Source organism: Heterodontus francisci, chromosome 7, assembly GCF_036365525.1.
Source record: "Heterodontus francisci isolate sHetFra1 chromosome 7, sHetFra1.hap1, whole genome shotgun sequence".
Taxonomy (NCBI): Eukaryota; Metazoa; Chordata; class Chondrichthyes; order Heterodontiformes; family Heterodontidae; genus Heterodontus; species Heterodontus francisci.
Genome location: NC_090377.1, coordinates 122,017,050 through 122,038,906, shown reverse-complemented (window position 1 = coordinate 122,038,906; position 21,857 = coordinate 122,017,050). Strand labels below are relative to the sequence as shown.

The 21,857-nt window shown below is 45.1% G+C and overlaps 1 protein-coding gene across 1 annotated transcript in view; it reads left to right on the top strand.

The window, feature by feature from the left end:
- The first annotated feature begins 656 nt into the window (after positions 1-656).
- Positions 657-21,857, top strand: part of LOC137371787 (disintegrin and metalloproteinase domain-containing protein 23-like) — a 254,213-nt gene continuing 233,012 nt past the window's right edge. Inside the window, exons 1-2 of the mRNA XM_068034660.1 lie at positions 657-901; positions 1,472-1,662. Coding sequence (XP_067890761.1) covers positions 826-901; positions 1,472-1,662 — 267 coding nt within the window. The 5' untranslated portion in view covers positions 657-825. The remainder of the gene's footprint in view (positions 902-1,471; positions 1,663-21,857) is intronic.

The following is a 21,857-nucleotide window of genomic DNA, read 5'->3' as shown; positions in this document are numbered from 1 at the left end:
CCTGACTTGGGCATATATTCCTTCACTGTCACTGGGTCAAAAACCCTGAACTCCACGTGGAACAGCAGTGTCGGAGCAGCTTCATCACATGGACCACAGCAATTGAAGAAGGTGGCTGAACGCCTTCTCAAGGGCAACTAGGGATGGGCAATAAACACCGGCCTTCCTGGTGATGCCTATAGCCCGAGAATGAACTAAAAGCGTATCTGGGTCACTATTACTCCACAGCGAGCAAGGAACCATTCTGCTGTTGGGGTGCAGATCAGAAATAATATGACCGACACAGCACATGCTCCAGACTCTGAATTGACTGAAAATTCCACTTTTGACAACGCTTCAAAAGCACTTTATTCGCTCTAAGGTGCAATATAACGACACATCCTTGCTTTCTAATGCATGCCGTAAGTATGTAACCCTCCAAAAGAATGCAGCATAATTAAAGTCTCAATAATGCAGCCTGCCCAATATTATTTTTCTGCAATCAATTATAAATAAGCGAGTTAGCTTGATTCGTTCCCTGATAATTCAGCAAATTGTGTTGCATTGGTGGAGCCCAGGACTGAGTTGCTGGGGATGGGGGAGGGACTCTGAGTGCGCAGGTGCGGCACCTGCTTCGGCAGCATCCGTCAAGATGTCCACAGTCGGGCATCCCTGAATCAGACAGACAGACAGACAGAGAGAGAGAGAGAGAGAGGGAAATAGGCAGCGAGATGGGAGCCAACACCGCACATCGACACCTCTTTGAGTAGGGAAAGAGGGAAGCAGGCGGTGGAGCAAGGAATTAACCAGCCAGAACCAAGAAAGAAAGGCAGACAAATATGAATCATGAAGCTTCCCGGGTGCTGCTGTTTTTTGTCCCTGGTGATGCTGTGTTCCAGTCTCCAGCCTTTTGGTGCAACGGGTATGTAAAGAAGGGATGGGTTTTTTTTTGGGGGGGGGGGGGGATCGTCTGTAAATGTATTTTTAAAATGTAATAGTAATAGTGAAATGCAGTGCAGTTGGACTAACGTGGGGGCTCTGTGCAGTGCTGGCTGAACGTTGCACTGGATGAGAGCATTGCAGGTACCCTGAGTATTGCTCAGACGCAGAACGCGTCTGGAGAAGTGTTCGTGATTTTTTTTTAAATGTAATTTATCCCCCTCCTCAAGTGCAGGTATATTTATTTGTGTGCAGGGTTTGGGCTTATTGTAGATGCGGCTTGTGGGATTGCATCATCCGAGACAAGGCTTTGCAGTGAATTCAAAAACAAGGGGAATTCGTCCCCTTAGCAACAAGCTCTGAAAATGAGCTGTAAACATGTGGGTTTTTAAAAAAAATCTCGCTGCAATTGATTTTTTGCATATGCAAGCGAGTCGTTCATTGATGTGTTCCGTGCCTATTTGTTTAGCATTTCTTTATCTGTAATTGCGTGGAAATGCAATGTGAAAACGCCTTTTCTTTCTCTTTCATCTCTCTTGCTTGTTACAAGCAGTTTTGCAGTTGAACGGTGCTGATGGAGAGCCATTGGCAGCAGATGGTGGTGCAGCATTCAACCACAGCAGCAATACGACTGAGCAAGAGATAACGTGGCCTTTACGCTTGATCTATTACGTTCACGACGACAATGAGAGCACTTATCACATCCTGGATACCAAAGCCAGGAACCAGCAGAAGCACCATCAGGTGAGGAGGCAAGAGTGAGCAAAGCAAGCGATTTCTCCAAACCCTCCCCAGACAATTTTAATCCCAGCACTTGGGGGGTGGTGGGTCTGCAACCATCCCAAAGTGCGGTGAGAATGGGAGACTGGTCACTGCAGTTGTACTCCAATTCAAGGGTTTTTGAGACTTTTATTTCGCACCTTTTTTTTAACTGCTAGTATTGTGCTTTGACTGTTTAGTCCTGCAGCAGAAATATATTGATTCTAATGTTAACTTAGTGCAAACAGAAGTTGCATTCTTGCACCCAGATGTTAAGTTAGATATGCAAACACTGGCTTATTGAACTGTTTAGGTAAATGATAACTTACATTTATATAGTGCCTTTAATGTCATAAAACGTCCCAAGGCACTTCACAGGAGCTATTAGGACAGGCGCTCAAAGTAGGTATTAAGGAGTGTCTTAAAGGAGGAGAGAGAGGTGCAGTGGTTTAGGGAGGGAATTCCAGAGCTTGGGACTGACACAGCGGAAGACATGGCTGCCAGTATTGGGGCGAAGGAAATTGGGATGCACGAGGCCAGCATTGGAGAAATGCAGAGGTCACGGAGACTTGTGTGGTTGGAGGAGATTATAGTGTTGGGGAGGGGTGAGACCGTGGAGGAATTTAAATACAAGGATGAGGGTTTTTAAAATCAAGAGGTTGCCAGACCGGGAGCCAGTAGAGGTCAGCGAGCACAGGGGTGATGGTGAACAGAATTTGGTGAGGTAGACTGTTTGTGAGGCATACAGGCCAGGAATGACCCACATCCTATTTGAATTAGTTTGAATAAGCTAGAAAAGGGTGGCTGCTACAGTTGATCTTTGTCGAGGGTATAAGGAGAGGACAAATCAACTAATCTTCCTGCTCCTGATTTCTATCCAATGACCGTTCTGGAAAGTGGGCATGTATGGATTTCCACTGAGAGCATCACCATGCTTGGTTGTGATGGAAAGAAAGACTTGCATTTACATAGCCTTTCATGATCCCAGGATGCCCCAAAGAGCTTTACAGTCAATGAAGAACTTTGAATGTAATCACTGTTATATAGTAATCGCAGCAGCCAATTTGCTCACAGCAAGTTCCCACAAACAGCAAAGAGATGATCGTCTTTTTAGTAATGTTGGTTGAGGGTTAGATATTGGCCAGGACACCAGGGAAAAATCCCCTGCTTTTCGAATAATGCCTTGGGATTTTTCATGTATGTCTGAGAGGGCTGACGGGGCCTCGGTTTAACATCTTATCGAAAAGATGGCACCCCCAACAGTGCAGCACTCCCTCAGTACTGTATTGGAGTGTTGGCCTGGATTTTGTGCTGAAGTCTCTGGAGTGGGACTTGATCCCACGACCTTGTGACTCAGATGAGAATTCTACCAACTGAGCAACAACTGACGCCAATAGTTTAGACTTGCGGATGTAGCTTGGATCCCTGCCTGCTTCTGCAACCCTTTCAGACAGTACATTCCAGATAACAACTCACCAGCTAAAAAAAATTCTCATCTCCCCTCTGCTTTTTCCAGTTATCTTAAATCTGTGTCCTTTGGTTACCAACCCTCCTGCTAGTGGAAACTGTCCCTCTCTACTTGGTCTATTCTAACCCCTCATTGTCATTTGCTTGACCTTTTCTGTCCACTAGTTGCCAACACTGGCCAATTCCCTTTTACACAAGGCAATTTGAGAAGGAGACTGCAAATCAGATTCACTTTTGCACAAAAATTTCTGAATATTCATTGCGGCTTTCCAGATTTATGATAAATTTTCATTGGGCAAGGGAATTAAAGGTTACAGAACAAAGGCGGGTAGATGGAGTTCGGACACAGATCAGCCTTAATCTAATTGAATGGTGGAACAGGCTAGAGGGGTTGACTGGCCTCCTCCAGTTCCTGTAACCCATTGCCTTTTGCATTGAGGAAGTAAGCTGGCAAGTCATGGTGGCAACCTTCAGCTCTGTCCATTATGCCCATTGGGCATTACGCTTTGTCATGTTTGTAGCAATAGTGTCAATAGTTTACTGCAATATTGTAGTTTGTATATTTGTACAGTACATTGCAGGATTGTAATTTTTATAATTCTAGGTAATGCGCTTTAAGAAATGTTCATGTAAATTAGTTATTTTTATTGGCAGATTCTGCGTGCAGTGTTTGATTATTTTTCAAATATGCACAATTTCCATTCAATCCCATTGCTGACTAAACCGCTTCCTATTCATTCCACTTGTATAGCGTTAATGGACTGAAATCTTCTCCATTTACTGGCCACTGTATAGAATTCCAATGGGTCAAACCAGTTGTTCCCTTGTAAACGCTGAACGGAAAACCCCGGGCTTGCCCTCCCATTGAGGAGTGGCCTTCCCAGGGTTGATCAGAAAGGCTTGCATTTTCACTTCCATTTTAAGTGCTGGAAAATTACAATCAGGAATTTGGCTCCCATGTATCTAATTTAGTCCTGTTGTGTACAATTCTGGAATGTCTGGTGCCCATTCTACAGCATTGTTTCCTGTTTGTGTCAAATCTCAATGGATAAAATAATTTTCTGCTCAGACTAATCTCAGGATTATTCCCTGTGCCACGTGCTAGTGAGGGTAGGAATAGGAGGATTAGGCAAATGAATAAAAGCAAAATACTGCAGATGCTGGAAATCTGAAATAAAAACAAGAAATGCTGGAACCACTCAGCAGGTCTGGCAGCATCTGTGAAAAGAGAAGCAGAGTTAACGTTTCGGGTCAGTGACCCTTCATCGGAACTGACAAATATTAGAAAAGTCACAGGTTATAAGCAAGTGAGGTGGGGGTGGGGCAAGAGATAACAAAGGAGATGTAGATTGGACCAGGCCACATAGCTGACCAAAAAGTCACGGAGCAAAGGCAAACAATATGTTAATGGTGTGTTGAAAGACAAAGCATTAGTACAGATTAGGTGTGAATACACTGAATATTGAACAGCAGCAAGTGCAAACCTGAAAAAAAACAGTGGGTAAGCAAACTGAACAAACTAAGATGAAATGAAATAAATGCAAAAAAAGATTGTAAAAAAAAATGTAAAAAAAAAAGGAAGAAAAAATAACTAAAAATGAAAGTAAAATGGGGGGCTGTCATGCTCTGAAATTATTGAACTCAATGTTCAGTCCGGCAGCCTGCAGTGTGCCTAATCGGTAGATGAGATGCTGTTCCTCGAGCTTGCGTTGATGTTCACTGGAACACTGCAGCAATCCCAGGACAGAGATGTGAGCATGAGAGCAGGGGGGAGTGTTGAAATGGCAAGCAACCGGAAGCTCAGGGTCCAGCTTGCGGACTGAGCGGAGATGTTCCGCAAAGCGGTCACCCAGTCTGCGCTTGGTCTCCCCAATGTAGAGGAGACCACACTGTGAGCAGCGACTACAGTATACTACATTGAAAGAAGTACAAGTAAATCGCTGCTTCACCTGAAAGGAGTGTTTGGGGCCTGGGATAGTGAGGAGAGAGGAGGTAACTGGGCAGGTATTACATCTCCTGCGATTGCAGGGGAAGGTGCCATGGGACGGGGACGAGGTGGTGGGGGTAATGGAGGAGTGGACCAGGGTGTCGCGGAGGGAACGATCCCTTCGGAATGCTGACAGGGGAAGGGAGGGGAAGATGTGACTGGTGTTGGCATCACGCTGGAGGTGGCGGAAATGGCGGAGGATGATCCTTTGGATATGGAGGCTTTTGGGGTGAAAACTGAGGACAAGGGGAACCCTGTCACGGTTCTGGGAGGGAGGGGAAGGGGTGAGGGTAGAGATGCGGGGAATGGGCCGGACACGGTTGAGGGCCCTGTCAACCACAGTGGGGGGAAATCCTCGGTTGAGGAAAAAGGAGGTCATATCAGAAGCACCGTCATGGAAGGTAGCATCATCAGAGCAGATGCGTTGGAGACGGAGAAACTGGGAGAATGGAATGGAGTCCTTACAGGGGGTAGGGTGTGAAGAAGTGTAGTCGAGGTAGCTGTGGGAGTCAGTGGGCTTATAATGGATATTAGTAGACAACCTATCCCCAGAGATGGAGACAGAGAAGTCGAGGAAGGGAAGGGAAGTGTCAGAGATGGACCATGTAAAGGTGAGAGAAGGGTGGAAATTGGAAGCAAAGTTGATAGTTTTCCAGTTGGGGGCGGGAGCAGGAAACGGCACCAATACAGTCATCAATGTACTGGAAAAACAGTTGGGGGACGGGGCCTGAGTAGGACTGGAACAAAGAATGCTCGACATATCCCACAAAAAGACAGGCATAACTAGGACCCATGCGGGTACCCATAGCGACACCTTTTACTTGAAGGAAGTGCGTGGAGTTGAAGGAGAAGTTGTTCAATGTGAGAACAAGTTCAGCCAGGCGGAGGAGGGTGGTGGTGGATGGGGACTGGTTGGGCCTCTGTTCCAGGAAGAAGCGGAGAGCCCTCAAACCATCCTGGTGGGGGATGGAGGTGTAGAGCGATTGGACGTCCATAGTGAAGAGGAGGCGGTTGGGACCAGGAAACGGGAAATTGTCAAAATGACGTAGGGCGTCAGAAGAGTCATGGATGTAGGTGGGAAGAGACTGGACCAGCGGAGAAAAGATAGAGTCTGGATAGGAAGAAATAAATTCAGTGGGGCAGGAGCAGGCTGACACAATGGGGCTGCCGGGACAGTCCCGTTTGTGGATTTTGGGAAGGAGGTAGAAGCGGGCTGTCCGGGGTTGTGGGACTATGAGGTTGGAAGCTGTAGAGGGAAGATCTCCAGAGGAGATAAGGTCAGTGACAGTCATTTGGACGTTGGCTTGATGTTCGGTGGTGGGGTCATGGTCCAGAGGGAGGTAGGAAGAAGTGTCCGTGAGTTGGCGTTGAGCTTCTGCAAGGTAGAGGTCGGTACGCCATACAACAACAGCACCACCCTTGTCTGCAGGTTTGATGACCATGTCGGGGTTAGACCTGAGAGAACGGAGTGCCTCAAGTTCAGAGGGGGACAGGTTAGAGTGAGTGAGGGAGGCAGAGAAATTGAGATGACCAATGTCTCGCCGACAGTTTTCAATGAAGAGATCAAGAGCGGGTAAGAGGCCAGGGGGAGGGGCCCAAGTAGAGGGAGAATGCTGGAGGAGGGTGAATGGGTCTGCTGGTCGGGGGGAGGACTCCTGGTCAAAGAAGTGAGCCCGGAGGCGGAGGCGACGGAAGAAGAGCTCAACGTCATGCCGAGCGCGAAATTCATTGAAGTGGGGGCATAAGGGGATAAAACTGAGACCTTTTCTGAGTACAGAACGTTTAGCATCAGAGAGGGGGAGGCCAGAGGGTATAGTGAATACACGGCAAGGGGTCAGATCAGAAGGGGTGAGGTCAGAGGGAAGTGAAGCGGAGGGAGGATCTGGAGGGGCATTAGTCCCCATCAGCTGCTGGAGCTTGCGTTCCTTAACACCTGAAAGGAAAAAAAAAAGTTTTTTGTTAATGCGTCGGATGAGATGAAAGATGAAATGAAACTGCGGAGCAGAACAGCTTTGAGATAAGGTGAGACGGTGCTGCAGGAGAGAGAGGTCCAGTGTGTGCATGTGGTGGCGCATGGCACTGAGTGTGGATCTCAGGATGTGGCGAGAGTAGCAGTCCGAGGAATGTTGTATTTCTTGGAGATACCTGTGATCCTGGGTGGTTTCAAAGCATGATGGGTGAAACTGCAGTTGGGAATCCACGTGGAATAACTCGGAGCCGCAGACAGTCACTGAGGAAGGAGATGTGGCTGTGAAAACGAGTTTTGGTCGATACCTTATCAAACACCAGGAGGGAAATAGAAAGCAATGAAGATGAACAAGGTAAAAGAGACAAACGAAAATCCCGTCGGAGAGAAGAGCAGAACTTCTTCAAGGTAGGCATTCCTGGAAGAGAAGTGGCAGTGAATTTAACACCAAAATAAAAGCAAAATACTGCAGATGCTGGAAATTGAAACAAAAACAAGAAATGCTGGAACCACTCAGCAGGTCTGGCAGCATCTGTGAAAAGAGAAGCAGAGTTAACGTTTCGAGTCAGTGACCCTTCATCGGAACTGACAAATATTAGAAAAGTCACAGGTTATAAGCAAGTGAGGTGGGGGTGGGGCAAGAGATAACAAAGGAGGTGTAGATTGGACCAGGCCACATAGCTGACCAATAAGTCACGGAGCAAAGGCAAACAATATGTTAATGGTGTGTTGAAAGACAAAGCATTAGTACAGATTAGGTGTGAATACACTGAATATTGAACAGCAGCAAGTGCAAACCTGAAAAAAAAACAGTGGGTAAGCAAACTGAACAAACTAAGATGAAATGAAATAAATGCAAAAAAAAATTGTAAAAAAAAAAGGAAGAAAAAATAACTAAAAATGAAAGTAAAATGGGGGGCTGTCATGCTCTGAAATTATTGAACTCAATGTTCAGTCCGGCAGCCTACAGGCTGTGTGCCTAATCGGTAGGCAAATGAATGTGTGGCTGAAGAGCTGGTGTAGGCGGGAGGGTTTGAGCTACTTGGATCATTGGGATCTCTTCTGGTGCGGAGGTGACCTGTACAAGAAGGACGGGTTGCATCTAAACTGGAGGGGGACCAATATCCTTGCGGGGAGGTTTCCTAGCACTACTCGGGAGGGTTTAAACTAGTCTTGCAGGGGGGTGGGACCCAAAGTAGTAGTCTCTCAGATGAGATAATTGAGGCAAATGTAGAGTTTAAAGCAAGGAAGTCCAGTAGGCAGGCCAGGCAGGGGCAGAACAGGGAGCGTGGAAGGTCTGGTGGGCTAAACTGCATTTACTTTAATGCAAGAAGCCTTACAGGTAAGGCAGATGAACTCAGAGCATGGATCGGTGCATGGCATTGTGATATTATAGCTATTACGGAAACGTGGTTGAGGGATGGGCAGGACTGGCAGCTCAATGTTCCGTGGTACCGATCTTTCCGGCGTGACAGAGGTGGAGGTAAGAGAGGAGGGGAATTTGCACTATTGATTAGGGAGGACATCACGGCAGTACTTAGAGAGGATATCCCAGGGGGAATGTCTAGCGAGGCCATATGGGTGGAGCTTAGAAATAAGAAAGGGGTGATCACTTTGATGGGATTATACTATAGGCCCCCCAATAGTCAGAGGGAAGTGGAGGAGCATATATGTAGGGAAATCACAGATAGGTGTAGGAATTATCGGGTTGTAATAGTAGTTGATTTTAACTTCCCTAATATTGACTGGGACTGCCTTAGTGCTAAGGGATCAGATGGGGAAGAATTTGTTAAGTGGGTCCAGGATAGTTTTCTGAAGTAGTATGTGGATCGCCCTACTAGATAAGGGGCTGCACTCGACCTCCTCTTAGGAAATGAGGATGGGCAGGTGGTTGATATGTCAGTGGGGGTGCACTTTGGGACCAGTGACCATAACTCTATTAGCTTCAAGATAGTTATGGAAAAGGATAGGACTGGTCCTCAAGTTGAAGTCCTAAATTGGGGGAAGGCTAATTTCGATGGCATCAGACAGGAACTCTCAAGTTGAATGGGAGAGGCTGTTTACAGGTAAAGGGACATCTGGCAAGTGGGAGGCTTTTAAAAATGAGATAGGAAGAACTCTAGTGAGTTCAAGGGAGGGAACAGCGATATCCTGGAGCATATCAACATTACAAAGGAGGAGATGTTGGAGGTTATGAAGCGCATTAAGGTGGATAAATCCCCAGGGCCTGACCAGGTGTATCCTTGGATGCTATGGGAAGCAAGGGAGGAGATTGCTGGGGCGCTGGCAGAGATTTTTGTATCATCGTTAGACACGGGTGAGGTACCGGAAGACTGGAGAATAGCTAATGTTGTGCCTTTATTTAAGAAGGGCAGCAGGGATAAAACAGGGAACTACAGGCCAGTGAGCCTTACATCAGTGGTGGGAAAGTTATTGGAAGGGATTCTGAGAGACAGGATTTATATGCATTTGGAAAGGCATGGTCTGATTAGGGATAGTCAGCGTGGCTTTGTGCGTGGGAAATCATGTCTCACAAATTTAATTCGGTTTTTCGAGGCAGTGACCAAGAGGATTGACGAGGGCAGGGCAATGGACATTGTCTACATGGACTTTAGCAAGGCATTTGATAAGTACCCGCATGGTAGGCTGGTCCAGAAGGTTCAAACACATGGGATCCAGGGTGAGCTAGCAAATTGGATACAAAATTGGCTTGGTGATAGGAGGCAGAGGGTGGTAGTGGAGGGTTGTTTTTCAGATTGGAGGCCGGTGACCAGTGGTGTGCCGCAGGGATCGGTGCTGGGCCCTCTGTTGTTTGTCATATATATTAATGACTTGGATGTGAATGTAAGGGGCATGGTTAGTAGGTTTGCAGATGACACCAAAATTGGTGGTATAGTGGACAGTGAAGAAGGTCGTCTAAGCTTACAATAGGATATAGATCAACTGGGAAAGTGGGCAAGGGAGTGGCAAATGGAATTTAACACAGTCAATTGTGAATGATGCATTTTGGGAAGTTAAACCAGGGCAGGACATATACAGTGAATGGCAGGGCCCTGGGGAGTGTTGTTGAGCAGAGAGACCTTGGGGTGCAAGTACATAGTTCCCTGAAGGTGGCAACACAGGTAGACAGAGTGGTGAAGAAGGCGTATGGCATGCTTGCCTTCATCGGCCGAGGCATTGAGTCCAGGAGTTGGGACGTCATGTTGCAATTGTACGTAACTTTGGTTAGGCCGCATTTGGAGTACTGTGTGCAGTCTGGTCGCCGCACTACAGGAAAGATGTGATTAAGCTAGAGAGGGTGCAGAAAAGATTCACAAGGATGTTGCCTGGTTTGGAGGGCTTGAGTTATAAAGAGAGATTGGATAGGCTGGGTCTGTTTTCTCTGGAGCGAAGGAGGCTGAGAGGGGACATGATAGAGGTATATAAAATTATGAGAGGCATAGATAGGGTAGATAGCCCGAGTCTGTTACCCATGGTAGGTTTGACTAAAACTAGAGGGCATAGACTTAAGGTGAGAGGGAGGAGTTTTAAAGGGGTAAAATTTTCACGCAAAGAATAGTGGGTATCTGGAATGAGCTGCCTGAGGAGGTGGTGGAGGCAGGAACAGTAGTGACATTTAAGGGGCATCTGGACAGTACTTGAATGAGCAAGGCATAGATGGATATGGAATTAATGCAGGCAGGTGGGATTAGTATTGATGGGCATTATGGTCAGCATGGACGCGGTGGGCCGAAGGGCCTGTTTTTATGCTGTACGACTCTATGACTGGTTGTATAAAAGTCTCGATCAACCTAAACACAATCCTGATCAGAGCAAAAAATGCTTCCCAATCAATTCGTTTTGTTTTATTTGTTAGTATAGAATCCTAGAGCACAGGAGGAGGCCGCTCAGCCCATCATGCCTGTGCTGGTTCTTTGAAAGACCTATCCAGTTAGCCCCACTCCTCAATTCTTTCCTAATGGCCCTGCAAATTTCTCTTCTGTAGAAGTAAAAATCCAGTTCTCTTTTGGATATTATTGAATCTGCTTCCACCACTCTTTCTGAAAGGTCATCGACCTGAAGCATTAATTCAGTTCCTCTCTCCACAGATGCTGCCAGACCTGCTGAGTATTTTCAGCTCTTTCTGGTTTTATCTCCTTGTTTTCCCTTTGGTTCTTCAGTCAAATACCTTAAATTTGTATCCTTTGGTTACCGACACTCATGCCGTTGAAAGCAGTTTCTCCATCAAAACCCCTCCTAAATGTGAACACCTCTACCAAATCTCCCCCACCCTTCTCTGCTCTAAGGAGAACAACCCCAGCTTCTCCAGTCTCTCCACAGAACTGAAGTCCCTCACCCATGATACCATTCTATTCATATTCATAACAGCACAAACGGAGGCCATTCAGCCCATTGAGTCCATGTCGACTCACTGTAGAGCAATCCAGTCAGTCCCATTACCCTGCTCCATCCCCAAGGGCCTGTAAGTTTATTTTCTTCAAGTGCCCATCCAGTTTCCTTTTGAAATCATTCATCGTCTCTGCTACCACCACCCTCGTAGGCACCAAGTTCCAGGTCATTACCACTCGCTGTGTAAAAAGAATTCCTTCCTCACGTTCCCCCTGTATCTCTTGCCCAAAACCTTAAGTCAGTGTCGCTTAGTCCTTGTACCATCAGCTAATGGGAACAGATTTTCTTTGTCAACCTATCTAAACCTGTCGTAATCTCTATCAGTGGTGTATATCAATACAGGAATCATTGGTGAATTCAATCTGCATATAGACTGGGTAAACCTAATGAGCACTAATACTGTGGAGGACGAGTTTCTGGAATGTGTTAGGGATGGTTTTCTAGAGCAGTATGTTGAGGAACCGACTAGAGAGCAGGCTATTTTAGATCTAGTATTATGTAATGAGAAAGGACTAATTAATAATCTTGTTGTCAAAGAATCTTTAGAATTGAGTGACCATAATATAATAGAATTTTACATTATGTTTGAAGTTGAGGTAGTTCAATCTGAAGCCAGGGTGTTAAATTTGAAGAAAGGAAATTATGAAGGTATGAGGGGCAAATTGGCTGAGGTGGATTAGGAAAACACAGTAAAAAGTATGACAGTACATAGGCAATGGATAGTTTTTTTAAAGAAATATTATATAGTTTACAGCAACTATATATTCCTTTAAGGCACAAAACCCACAAAAGTAAAGGCAGTAAACTGTGGATAACAAAAGAAGTTAAAGATTGTATAAGATTAAAAGCAAAGGCTTATAAAGTTGCCAGAAATAGTAGTAAACCTGAGGTTTGGGAGGATTTTAGAATACAGCAAAGGAGGACAAAGAAACTGATAAAAGGAGAATAGAATATGAACGTAAGCTAGCAAAAAACATAAAAATGGACTGCAAAAGCTTCTGTAGGTACGTAAAAAAAAATGTTTGGCTTAGACAAATGTGGGTCCATTACAGGCAGAGTCAGGAGAATTTATAATGGGGAATAGAGAAATGGCAGAGAAGTTAAATGATAACTTTGTGTCTGTCTTCACTGAGGAAGATACAAGAAATCTCCCAGAATTAGAGATCCGAGGGATTAGAGGGAATGAGGAATTCAAGGAAATTAGTATTAGTAAGAAGGTTGTGTTGGAGAAATTAATGGGGCTGAAGGCTGATAAGTCCCCAGGACCTGATATTCTACATCCCAGAGTGTTTAAACTATGGAGATAGTGGATGCATTGGTGATCATCTTCCAAAATTCTATAGATTCTGGAATGGTTCTTGCAGATTGGAAGGTCACAAATGTCACCCCACTATTTTAGATGGGAGGGAGAGAGAAAACAGGGAAGCACAGACCTGTTAGCCTCCCATCGGTCATTGGGAAAATGCTAGAATCTATTCTAAAGGATGTAATAAATGGCCACTTGGATAATAATGATCTGATTGGGCATAGTCAACATGGATTTATGAATGGGAAATCATGTTTGACGAACCTGTTGGAGTTTTTTGAGGATGTTACTAACAGAATTGATAAAGTGGGGAGGGGGGGGTCAGTGGACGTAGCATACTTGGATTTTCAGAAGGCTTTTGATAAGCTCCCCCACAGGGGGTTGGTTAGCAAGATTAAAGCACATGAGATAGGAGGTAATATATTGGCCTGGTTTAAGGATTGGTTAACAGGCAGTAAACAGAGTAGGAATAAATGGATCATTCTTGCGTTGGCAGACTGTGACTAGTGAGGTACCACAGGGATCAGTGATTGGGCCCCAGCTGTTCCCAATATATTTCAATGATTTGGATGTGGGGACCGAATGTATTATTTCCAAATTGGCGGATGACACAAAACTAGGTGAGAATGTGTGTTGTGAGGAAGGTGCAGAGTGGCTTCAAGGGGATTTGGACAGATTTGTGAGTGGGCAAGAATGTGGCAGATGGAATATAATGTGGAAAAATGTGAGGTTATCCACTTTGGTAGGAGGAACAGATGTGCAGAGTATTTCTTAAATGGTAAGAGATTAGAAAGTGTAGATGTACAAAGGGACCCGGTGTCCTTGTCAATAAGTTGCTGAAAGCTAACATGCAAGTGCAGCAAGCAATTAAGAAGGCTAATAGTATGTTAGCCTTTATCGCAAGAGGATTTGAGTACAGGAGTAGTGAAGTCTTGCTTCAATTGTAATTAACCTTGGTTAGACTGCACCTGGAGTACTCTGTGCAGTTTTGGTACCCTTATCTTAGGAAGGATATTATTGCCATAGAGAGAGTGCAATGAATGTTCACCAGACTTGTTCCTGGGATGGCGGGACTGTCCTATGAAGAGAGATTGGGGAAACTGGGCCTGTACACTCTTGAGTTTCAAAGAATGAGAGGTGATCTCATTGAAACCTACAAAATACTTAAAGTGATAGATAGGGTAGATGCAGCTAAGATGTTTCCCCTGGTTGGGGAGTCTAGAACCAGGGGACACAATTTCAGAATAAGGGGGAAGCCACTTAGGACTGAGATGAGGAGAAATTTCTTTCCTCCGAGAGTTGTGAATCTTTGGAATTCTCTACTCCAGAGGGCAGTGGAAGCTCAGTCATTGAATATGTTTAAAGCAGAAATTGACAGATTTCTAAATACAAATGACATAAGGGGATATGAGGATAACGTGGGAAAAAGGCATTGAAGTGGAAGATCAGCCATGATCATATTGAATGGCAGGGCAGGCTCAATGGGCTGAATGGCCTACTCCTGCTTCTATGTTCCTATCAAATCTCCCATCAATCTCCTTTGCTCCAAGGAGAACAATTCCAGCTTCTCCAACCTAATCTTGTGGCTGAAATCCTTCATCATTGGAACCATTCTGGAAAATCTCTTCTGTTCCACTCCAAGGCCTTGACATCCCTCTTGATGTATGGTGCTCAGAATGAAATGTAATACTCCATCTGGGGTCTAACCAGTGATTTAGAAAGGTTTAGCGTAATTACTAGAATTAACATAGGCAGCCAACAGTATAACATGAACAGAAGATGAGCAGGTTTGATCCTTTCATCCATGTTGAGCTAGCTAATCTCATTGAGGGCAGAATGTAGGATTGCTGCAGTTCACCTCAGATTTACCTTATTCCTTGGGTTAGGGAGGAAGATAATTGTCCCCTGGTGCGGATTGCTTTGTACTGTTGGAAAGCGTGACTGTCGGATGAGGCCAGGATTGGTCTTGGTTGCCACAGTACCCATGCTTGAGTAGAGTGCTCATGTTTGCTCTCTGGGCTCACTCTTTGAGGAATGGCCACTTGAGCATGGTTTCTGGGGAGCTGCCGTACAAGTTTAGCCCAGTGTGAGCTAGTAATTTCAAGTTGGTGGGAATACGTGGGCAAGGAGGAACAAAAGAATTGTTCCCTGTGTTTAGAATGAATTGCTAAATATTTTGTGCCATGAGTAATGGTACAAAGATTTGCAACTGAGTATTGCCAACAAGTTGTAGAAATTCTGGACTTTACTCAAAGAAAGCCTTGCATTTGTGTAGCGCCTTTCAGGACCTCAGGACAAGCCGAAGCACTTTACAGCCAATGAGGTCCTTTTGGAGTTTAGTCACAGTTGTAATGTAGAAAACACAGGAGCCAATTTTCATGCAGCAAGCTCCCCCACAAACAGAAAAGTGATAAATTATCAGATAATCTGTTTTTAGTGATGTTGGTTGAGGGATAAATGTTGGTCAGGGTACAATAACAGCTTTTATTTATAAAAGCACCTTTAACGTAATAAAACATTCCAAGGCACTTCACAGGAACGTTACGAAGCAAAATTTGACACTGAGCCACACAATGCGATATTAGGGCAGGTGGCCAAAAGCTTTACCAAAGAAGTAGATTTAAGGATCGTCTTAAAGGAGAATGGAGGAGTTTAGGGAGGGAGTCCAGAGCTTGGGACTTAGGCAGCTGAAGTCATGGTCACCAGTGATGGAGCAATTAAAAACAGGGATGCTTAAGAAGCCAGTATTAGAGGAGTGTGGATATCTAGGAGGGTTGTGAGGCTGGAGGAGATTAAGATAGGGAGGGTTGAGACCATGGAGGTAATTTGAAAATTAAGATGAGAATTTTAAAATGCATGTATTGTGTAAATGGTAGCCAATGTAGATCAGCAAGTACAGGGATGATGGGTGAATGGGACTATGCAAGATAAGGATAGGGGCAGCAAAGTTTTGGATGACCTTAAGTTTATCGAGGGTAGAACATTGGAAGCTGGTCAGGAGTGGGTTGGAATAGTCAAGTTTAGTGGTAACAAAGGCATGGATGAGGGTTTCGGCAGCAGATGAGCTGAGGCAAAGGTGGAGTCAGGCGATGCTATGGAGAGTAGAAATAGGCAGTCTTCGCGATGGTGTGGATATGTGGTCGGAAGCTCATCTTGGGAGTCAAATGTGACACCAAGTTTGTGAAGAGTCTGATTCAGCTTCAGACAGTTGCCAGGGAGAGGGATGGAGTTGGTGGCTAGAGTTTTGTAGATGTTTTCCCAATATTTAATTGGAGGAAATTTTCTGCTCATCATCCAGTACTGGATAAGCATTTTGACAATTTAGCAAGAGTGGAGGAGCCAAAAGAGGTGGTGGAGAGGTTGAGTGGGGGTTTGTCAGCATATGTGTGAAAACTTGATGCTATGTTGTCTGTTGCTGTCACCAAGGGGCAGCATGTAGATGAGAAATAGGAGGGAGGCAAGGATAGATCCTTGGGACAGCAGATGTAATGAGAGAAGGAAGAGAAGCCATTACAGGTGATTCTCTGGCTATGATTCGAAAGGAATGTAATCAGGTGATTGCAGTCACACCTAGTTCGATGACAGTGGAGAGGCTTTGGAGAAAGATGGCGTGGTCAGCTGTGTTAAAGGCAGGATGAGAAGAATGAGGAGGGATAGTTTACCTTTGTTACAGTCACATAGGATGTAATTTGTGACTTTGATAAGAGCCTTTTGGTCCTGTGGCAGGGTGGAAACCTGATTGGAGGGATTCAAAAATGGAGTTCTGGGAAAGATGGGAACGGATTTGGAAGCGCCAACACATTCAAGGACTTGAGCAGAAAGGGAGTTTGGAGATGTGATGGTGGTTTGCAAGGGTTGAGGGGTCAAGGGTTGGCTTTTTAAAGAGCGGGCTGATGACGGCAGATTTGAAGGAGTGAGGGACAACACCTGAGGAAAGGGAACCGTTAATGTCAGCTAACGTGGGAGCCAAGAAGAAAAGCTGGGTTGTTAGCCGTTTAGTGGGAATAGGGTCAAGGAAGCAGGTGGTGGGTCTCATGGACAAGATAAGCTCAGAGAGAGCACAAGGGGAGATGGTGGGGGGCTGGGTGGGAATAAAGAAATAGAGAACAATGCAAATTTAGGGCTAGGGCAGGGGGGAGCTTTAGAGGAAGTTTCGTCCAGTGGGCTAGGGGAAGGAACGGAAGCGGCAGAGGCTGCTGATTGGATGGTCTCTTTTTGACAATTAAGTCCAAGTTGTTGGTGGTAAGGAGACAAGGGGAGAGGGGTTTAGTAAGACCGTTTGCAGTAGAGAAAAGAAGCTGAGGGTCATCTTTGCATTCGAGGATGATCCTCGAACAATAAGCAGTTTTAACAGACGAAGCAGGACCTGATAGTGTTTTATGTGGTTTAGCCAGATCTGACAGCGAATGGCTGAACCAGTTGTCCACCATATCCATGCAAGTCTGCATCACTTGGACTTGAGGGAGCAGAGATGAGGGCCACACCGGGGGAACGGCCAGGATGAGAGAGAGTAATGGTTTTAGTGGACATGGGGAGAATTCCCCTGCTTTTCTTCAAAATAGTACTGTGGGATCTATTAGGCCCACCTGAAAGAGTCCATGGGGCCTCGGTTTAACGTCTCTTCTGAAACATATTAAAGTGTTCACTAAACTGTACAGAGTGTCCCTGATGTGCCTTTGTCAGGCTGACAGGACCAACATAAATTGGAAGGCAGTAGCAATCCATGTTTACCACACCATTGGCCAACTTGCTCATGGCAAGTGTCCAGGTGGGGTAGACTGCCTGGATGTTTTTGATGTGTACAATAAAAGATCCCCTGGTGGTGTAATGGGTGAAGGCACTACACAGAATAGGCGTCAGCCTTGGCTCACTGGTAGCACACTCACCTCGGAGGCTGAAGTTCATGAGTTCATCTCTCACTCAGGACCTGAGTGCAAAATCAAGGCTGATATTCCTAGTGCAGTACTGAAGGAGCACTGCACTACTGGAGGTGCTGCTTTTCAGGTGAGATATTAAACTGTGGCCTTATTTGCAGTTTCAGGTGGATGTAATCTCTTTTGTGGGGAGATCTCTTCAGATCTGGTCAATATTTATCCCTCAACCAATATTACTTAAAAAAAAAATTATCTGGTCATTTTCTCATTGCTGTATGTGGGATCTTGCTGTGTGCAAATTGCCTGCTGTGTTTTCTACATTACAACAGTGACTACACTTCAAAAGTGGTTTGTTGTAAAGAACTTTGGGATGTCCTGACGCTGTGTAAGGTGCTACATAAATACAATTTCTCTCATTTTATCTAATTATTTCCTGCAGTGATTTCCTATGGGCTAACCTTCTGCTTTCACTTGGGACAACCAAGCCCTTTTGTTTCATTAGCTGGGGCAGGGATGAAGAAGTAGTTGAGTGGAATGCCAGTGTGCTAGGGAGGTGACAGACTGAACAGGCAACTGTGAGACTCAGCTGCCCCACTGGCATGCAGACAGCAAACTCTCTTAGCTGCTGTGGAGGTAGGGGGAGGCAAACCCGTAATCAGGTCTCTGCTGAAGAGTCTCACTTAAATGGCTTCCACTGTAGCACTGAATTGGCATGACCAATTAAAATGGTAGCCAAGAAGTCTGGCCCCGGCCTGGAGATAATGTAATTGGAGTGATGCACACCAGGAAGTGTTCCTGTTCCGGCCTTTCTCGAGGCAGCCATTGAGAGACTGTGGGAGTGATTCAGATATCTCCTACAATAACATGATTATGGACACTTTGGGTAAATAAATTCCCATTTATTAGATTCTCAGTGTTCCAATGGTCAGTCTTGAGTTGAGTGTGAAAGTAGAATTTCATCTGATTTCTAGCTCTGCGGGTTCAATGGACAGTTGACACTCAAGGGTCAAAGGTATCCAACTTGGATAGTCCATCAATGGGGGAGAAACTCTCGATAGGGTAGCAGTACCCTGCTGTTAGATGCCACGAGCACATCTAGAAGAAGCTGCATTAGATCTTATTTTCAACTTCTTCTGCACCTCCAGTCTAAAATGAGACTTCTTGCAGATTGGAGTCTGAGTGGCCTCCCAGTTTATGAATTGTTTGTGTTGTGAATAACAAGTCATTTGGATTCAATGAAATAGCCTCACCACATTAGAAAAATGCCATCAGAAGTTAGCAGCAAGTGCTCTTGTGTGATTGAATGATAATCACGTTACAGCAGGGGATATCTGATTAAATACATAATTCATTTTCAGCTACAGCATTTTTTCAAACTCAATTTAACCAAAAGGGTAGATAGTACACTTCCTAAGATATTCTTGGGGATAAGAGAGATTAACGCAGTGGATTTTAGCCATTTTACATCTGTCATCTCACTTCAAACCTACCTGAAGGACTCTGTCTACGGCGGCAAGGTGAAGTGCATCTGGACGGTTTCAGTCTGAATCCAAGAGGGTATAAATCCAAAATTCCAAATTGGCACGCTTTCCTAGAGAGGTCACAAGGAATGCTGATGTGGGGAATACTTGTGCCGCACTGTAGGGTGTTTGTAGGATAGTATGGATGGGCATTTATCCTGCCTGTAGATGGTGGCACAAATTCTAAGGCACTTTGAGTTAAAGAAGATGATGTTGGTACAGGTGGCCATAAACTTGTTCAAAGTTTTAAGGAGTGGCTTAAAGGAGGAGATAGGGACGGAGAGGTTCAGGGAGGGAATTCCAGAGCTTAAGGCCTGGACAACTGAAGACTGCCAATGGTGGGGCGAAGGGAGTGGGGTATGTGCTAGAGGACAGAATTGGAGGGGGTGCTGAGATTTGAGGTTTGTAAGGCTGGAGGAGGTTACAGAGATAGAGAGGGCAGAAGCCATGGAGGGATTTGATCACAAGGATAAGAAGTTTTGAGGTGTTGCCTCAGGGAGAGCCAATGTTGGTCAGGAAGTACGGGGATGATGGGTGAATGGGACTTCGAACCAGTTAGGATATGGGCAATAGAATTTTGGAAGTTGGGAGGCCGGCCTGGAAAGTCTTGGCATAGTAGAGTCTGAAGGTAACAAAGACATGAATGAAGGTTGTAGAGGCAGGTGAGCTGAGGCAGGCGTAGAGGTAATATTCCAGAGATGGAATTCGGAGGTCTTAGTGATGGACAGGATATGGGGTCAAAAGCTCAATTTCGGGTCAGCTAGAACGCCAAGATTACAATCAGTCTGATTCAGTCTGAGACAGTGGCCAGGAAGGGGGATGGAATCGGTGGCTAGCAAACAGTTTGTGGCAGGGACTGAAGAAATGGCTTCAGTCTTCCCAATATTTTTTTTTAAATTCTTTCATGGGATGTGGGTGTCACTGGCAGTCCAGCATCTGTTGCCCATCTCTAATGGTCCTTGACAACTGAGTGGCTTGCTAGGCCATTTCAGAGAACAGTTAAGAGTAAACCACATTGCTGTGGGTCCGTAGTCACATGTAGGCCAGACCAGGTAAGGACAGCAGATTTCCTTCTCTAAAGAACATTAGTGAACCAGATGGGTTTTTAGGACAATGAATAGTTTCATGGTACCATTATCGAGGGTAGCTTTCAATCCCAGATGCTTTTTATTAACTGAATTTATTAATTGAATTTAAATTCCACCAGCTGCCATGGTGGGATTTGAACCTGTGTCCCCAGGCATTAGTCTGGGTCTCTGGATTACTTATCCAGTGACATTACCACTGCGCTATCATCTCTCCTATAAGCTGAAGGTAATTTTGGCTCACTGGATGCTGGAGAAGCAGCATGATAAATCAGTAGCAGTTGAGAGGTCGAGAGAGGTGGTGGTGAGGTACAGCTGGCATACATGTGGAACCTGCCATTGTTTTTGGATGATGTTGCCGGGGGCCCTTGGGGACTTCAGAGGTAGTGGTGTGGGAGTGGGAAGAGAAACCATTGCAGGAGATTCTCTGGCTACAGCTGGATATGGAAGAGTGGAACGAGGCGAGGGCAGACGAGAAGTGTTGGAGGAGGATGGTGCGGTCAACCGCATAAAACATACATGAAGTACAATATACAAACACAGTGCAGTACCTAGTTAGCTAAGACGAGTGTGCAGAGCAACAAGTGAGTGAGACAAATGTATGTGACCCTTAACAATGTACAGTACAGAATTTCTGCATCCAAAGTGCAGAACATGAGCGTTTATATATTCCAGTACCACATTCTTTCAACTCATTAAAAACCTTTTCGCTTCTTAAATATAGCCACTGGTTTTTAATATTTAAATTTTGCTTTATTTTGAAAATCTAACATTGCGATTTCCTGAAATAAAAGGATTATATTTCACATTCAAGATAAGTAAGGACAGATTGTGGGCACTATAGTAAAAGTAATTTTGTGAACATTTGATTTGTACAGAGCAAAATTACTTCTGTCACAGCTTGTATTTGACCTTATCCAACCATACAGCTCCAATCTGTGGAGCCTTCGCTTTCTCAAAACATTTCCAGCAAATCATAGTTACAAAAATGAAAAGAAAGAAAGCAATCCAAGGCATACAAATTCTACCTCTAAATCAGTGTATAAACCTTAATGTAGAACTTCTTTCGGCTTGAAAAAGGGGAATGGGTGGGGCATTGATTCAGGAAGGCTCTGGGGGATGTGGAGTATGGGAGCTGGGAGAGAGATATTGATTGTGGGGATAAGGGAGGCCTTGACTGATCTTGTGGCTGAGGGAGATATTGATTGATCCACGGTGCATCAATCGTGGGAGCTGAAGGAGGCACTGTGGGACTTTATGGGAGGCATTGATTGCGGGAGAATAAAAAAAAACTCCGAGTACAAAAGAGAGCAATTCCCTGGGGATGTTGCTCTCCATTAGGTGTCTTGGGTATTGGTCTCCTTTACCAATGTCAAACAAACAGGCGTGCTTAAAAACTGCATGCTCACTCCCCTGTTTTATCCCCACACCCTAAGACATGATATTCGGGTTAACCACCTCAGAGTTGATAGTTCCGGGTACTTGACATCGGGAAGGATATATTGGCCTTGGAGTGGGTGCAGTGCAGATTGACCAGAATAATGCCAGGGCTAAAAAGGTTAAATTAATTGGCAGGTTGCATAGAT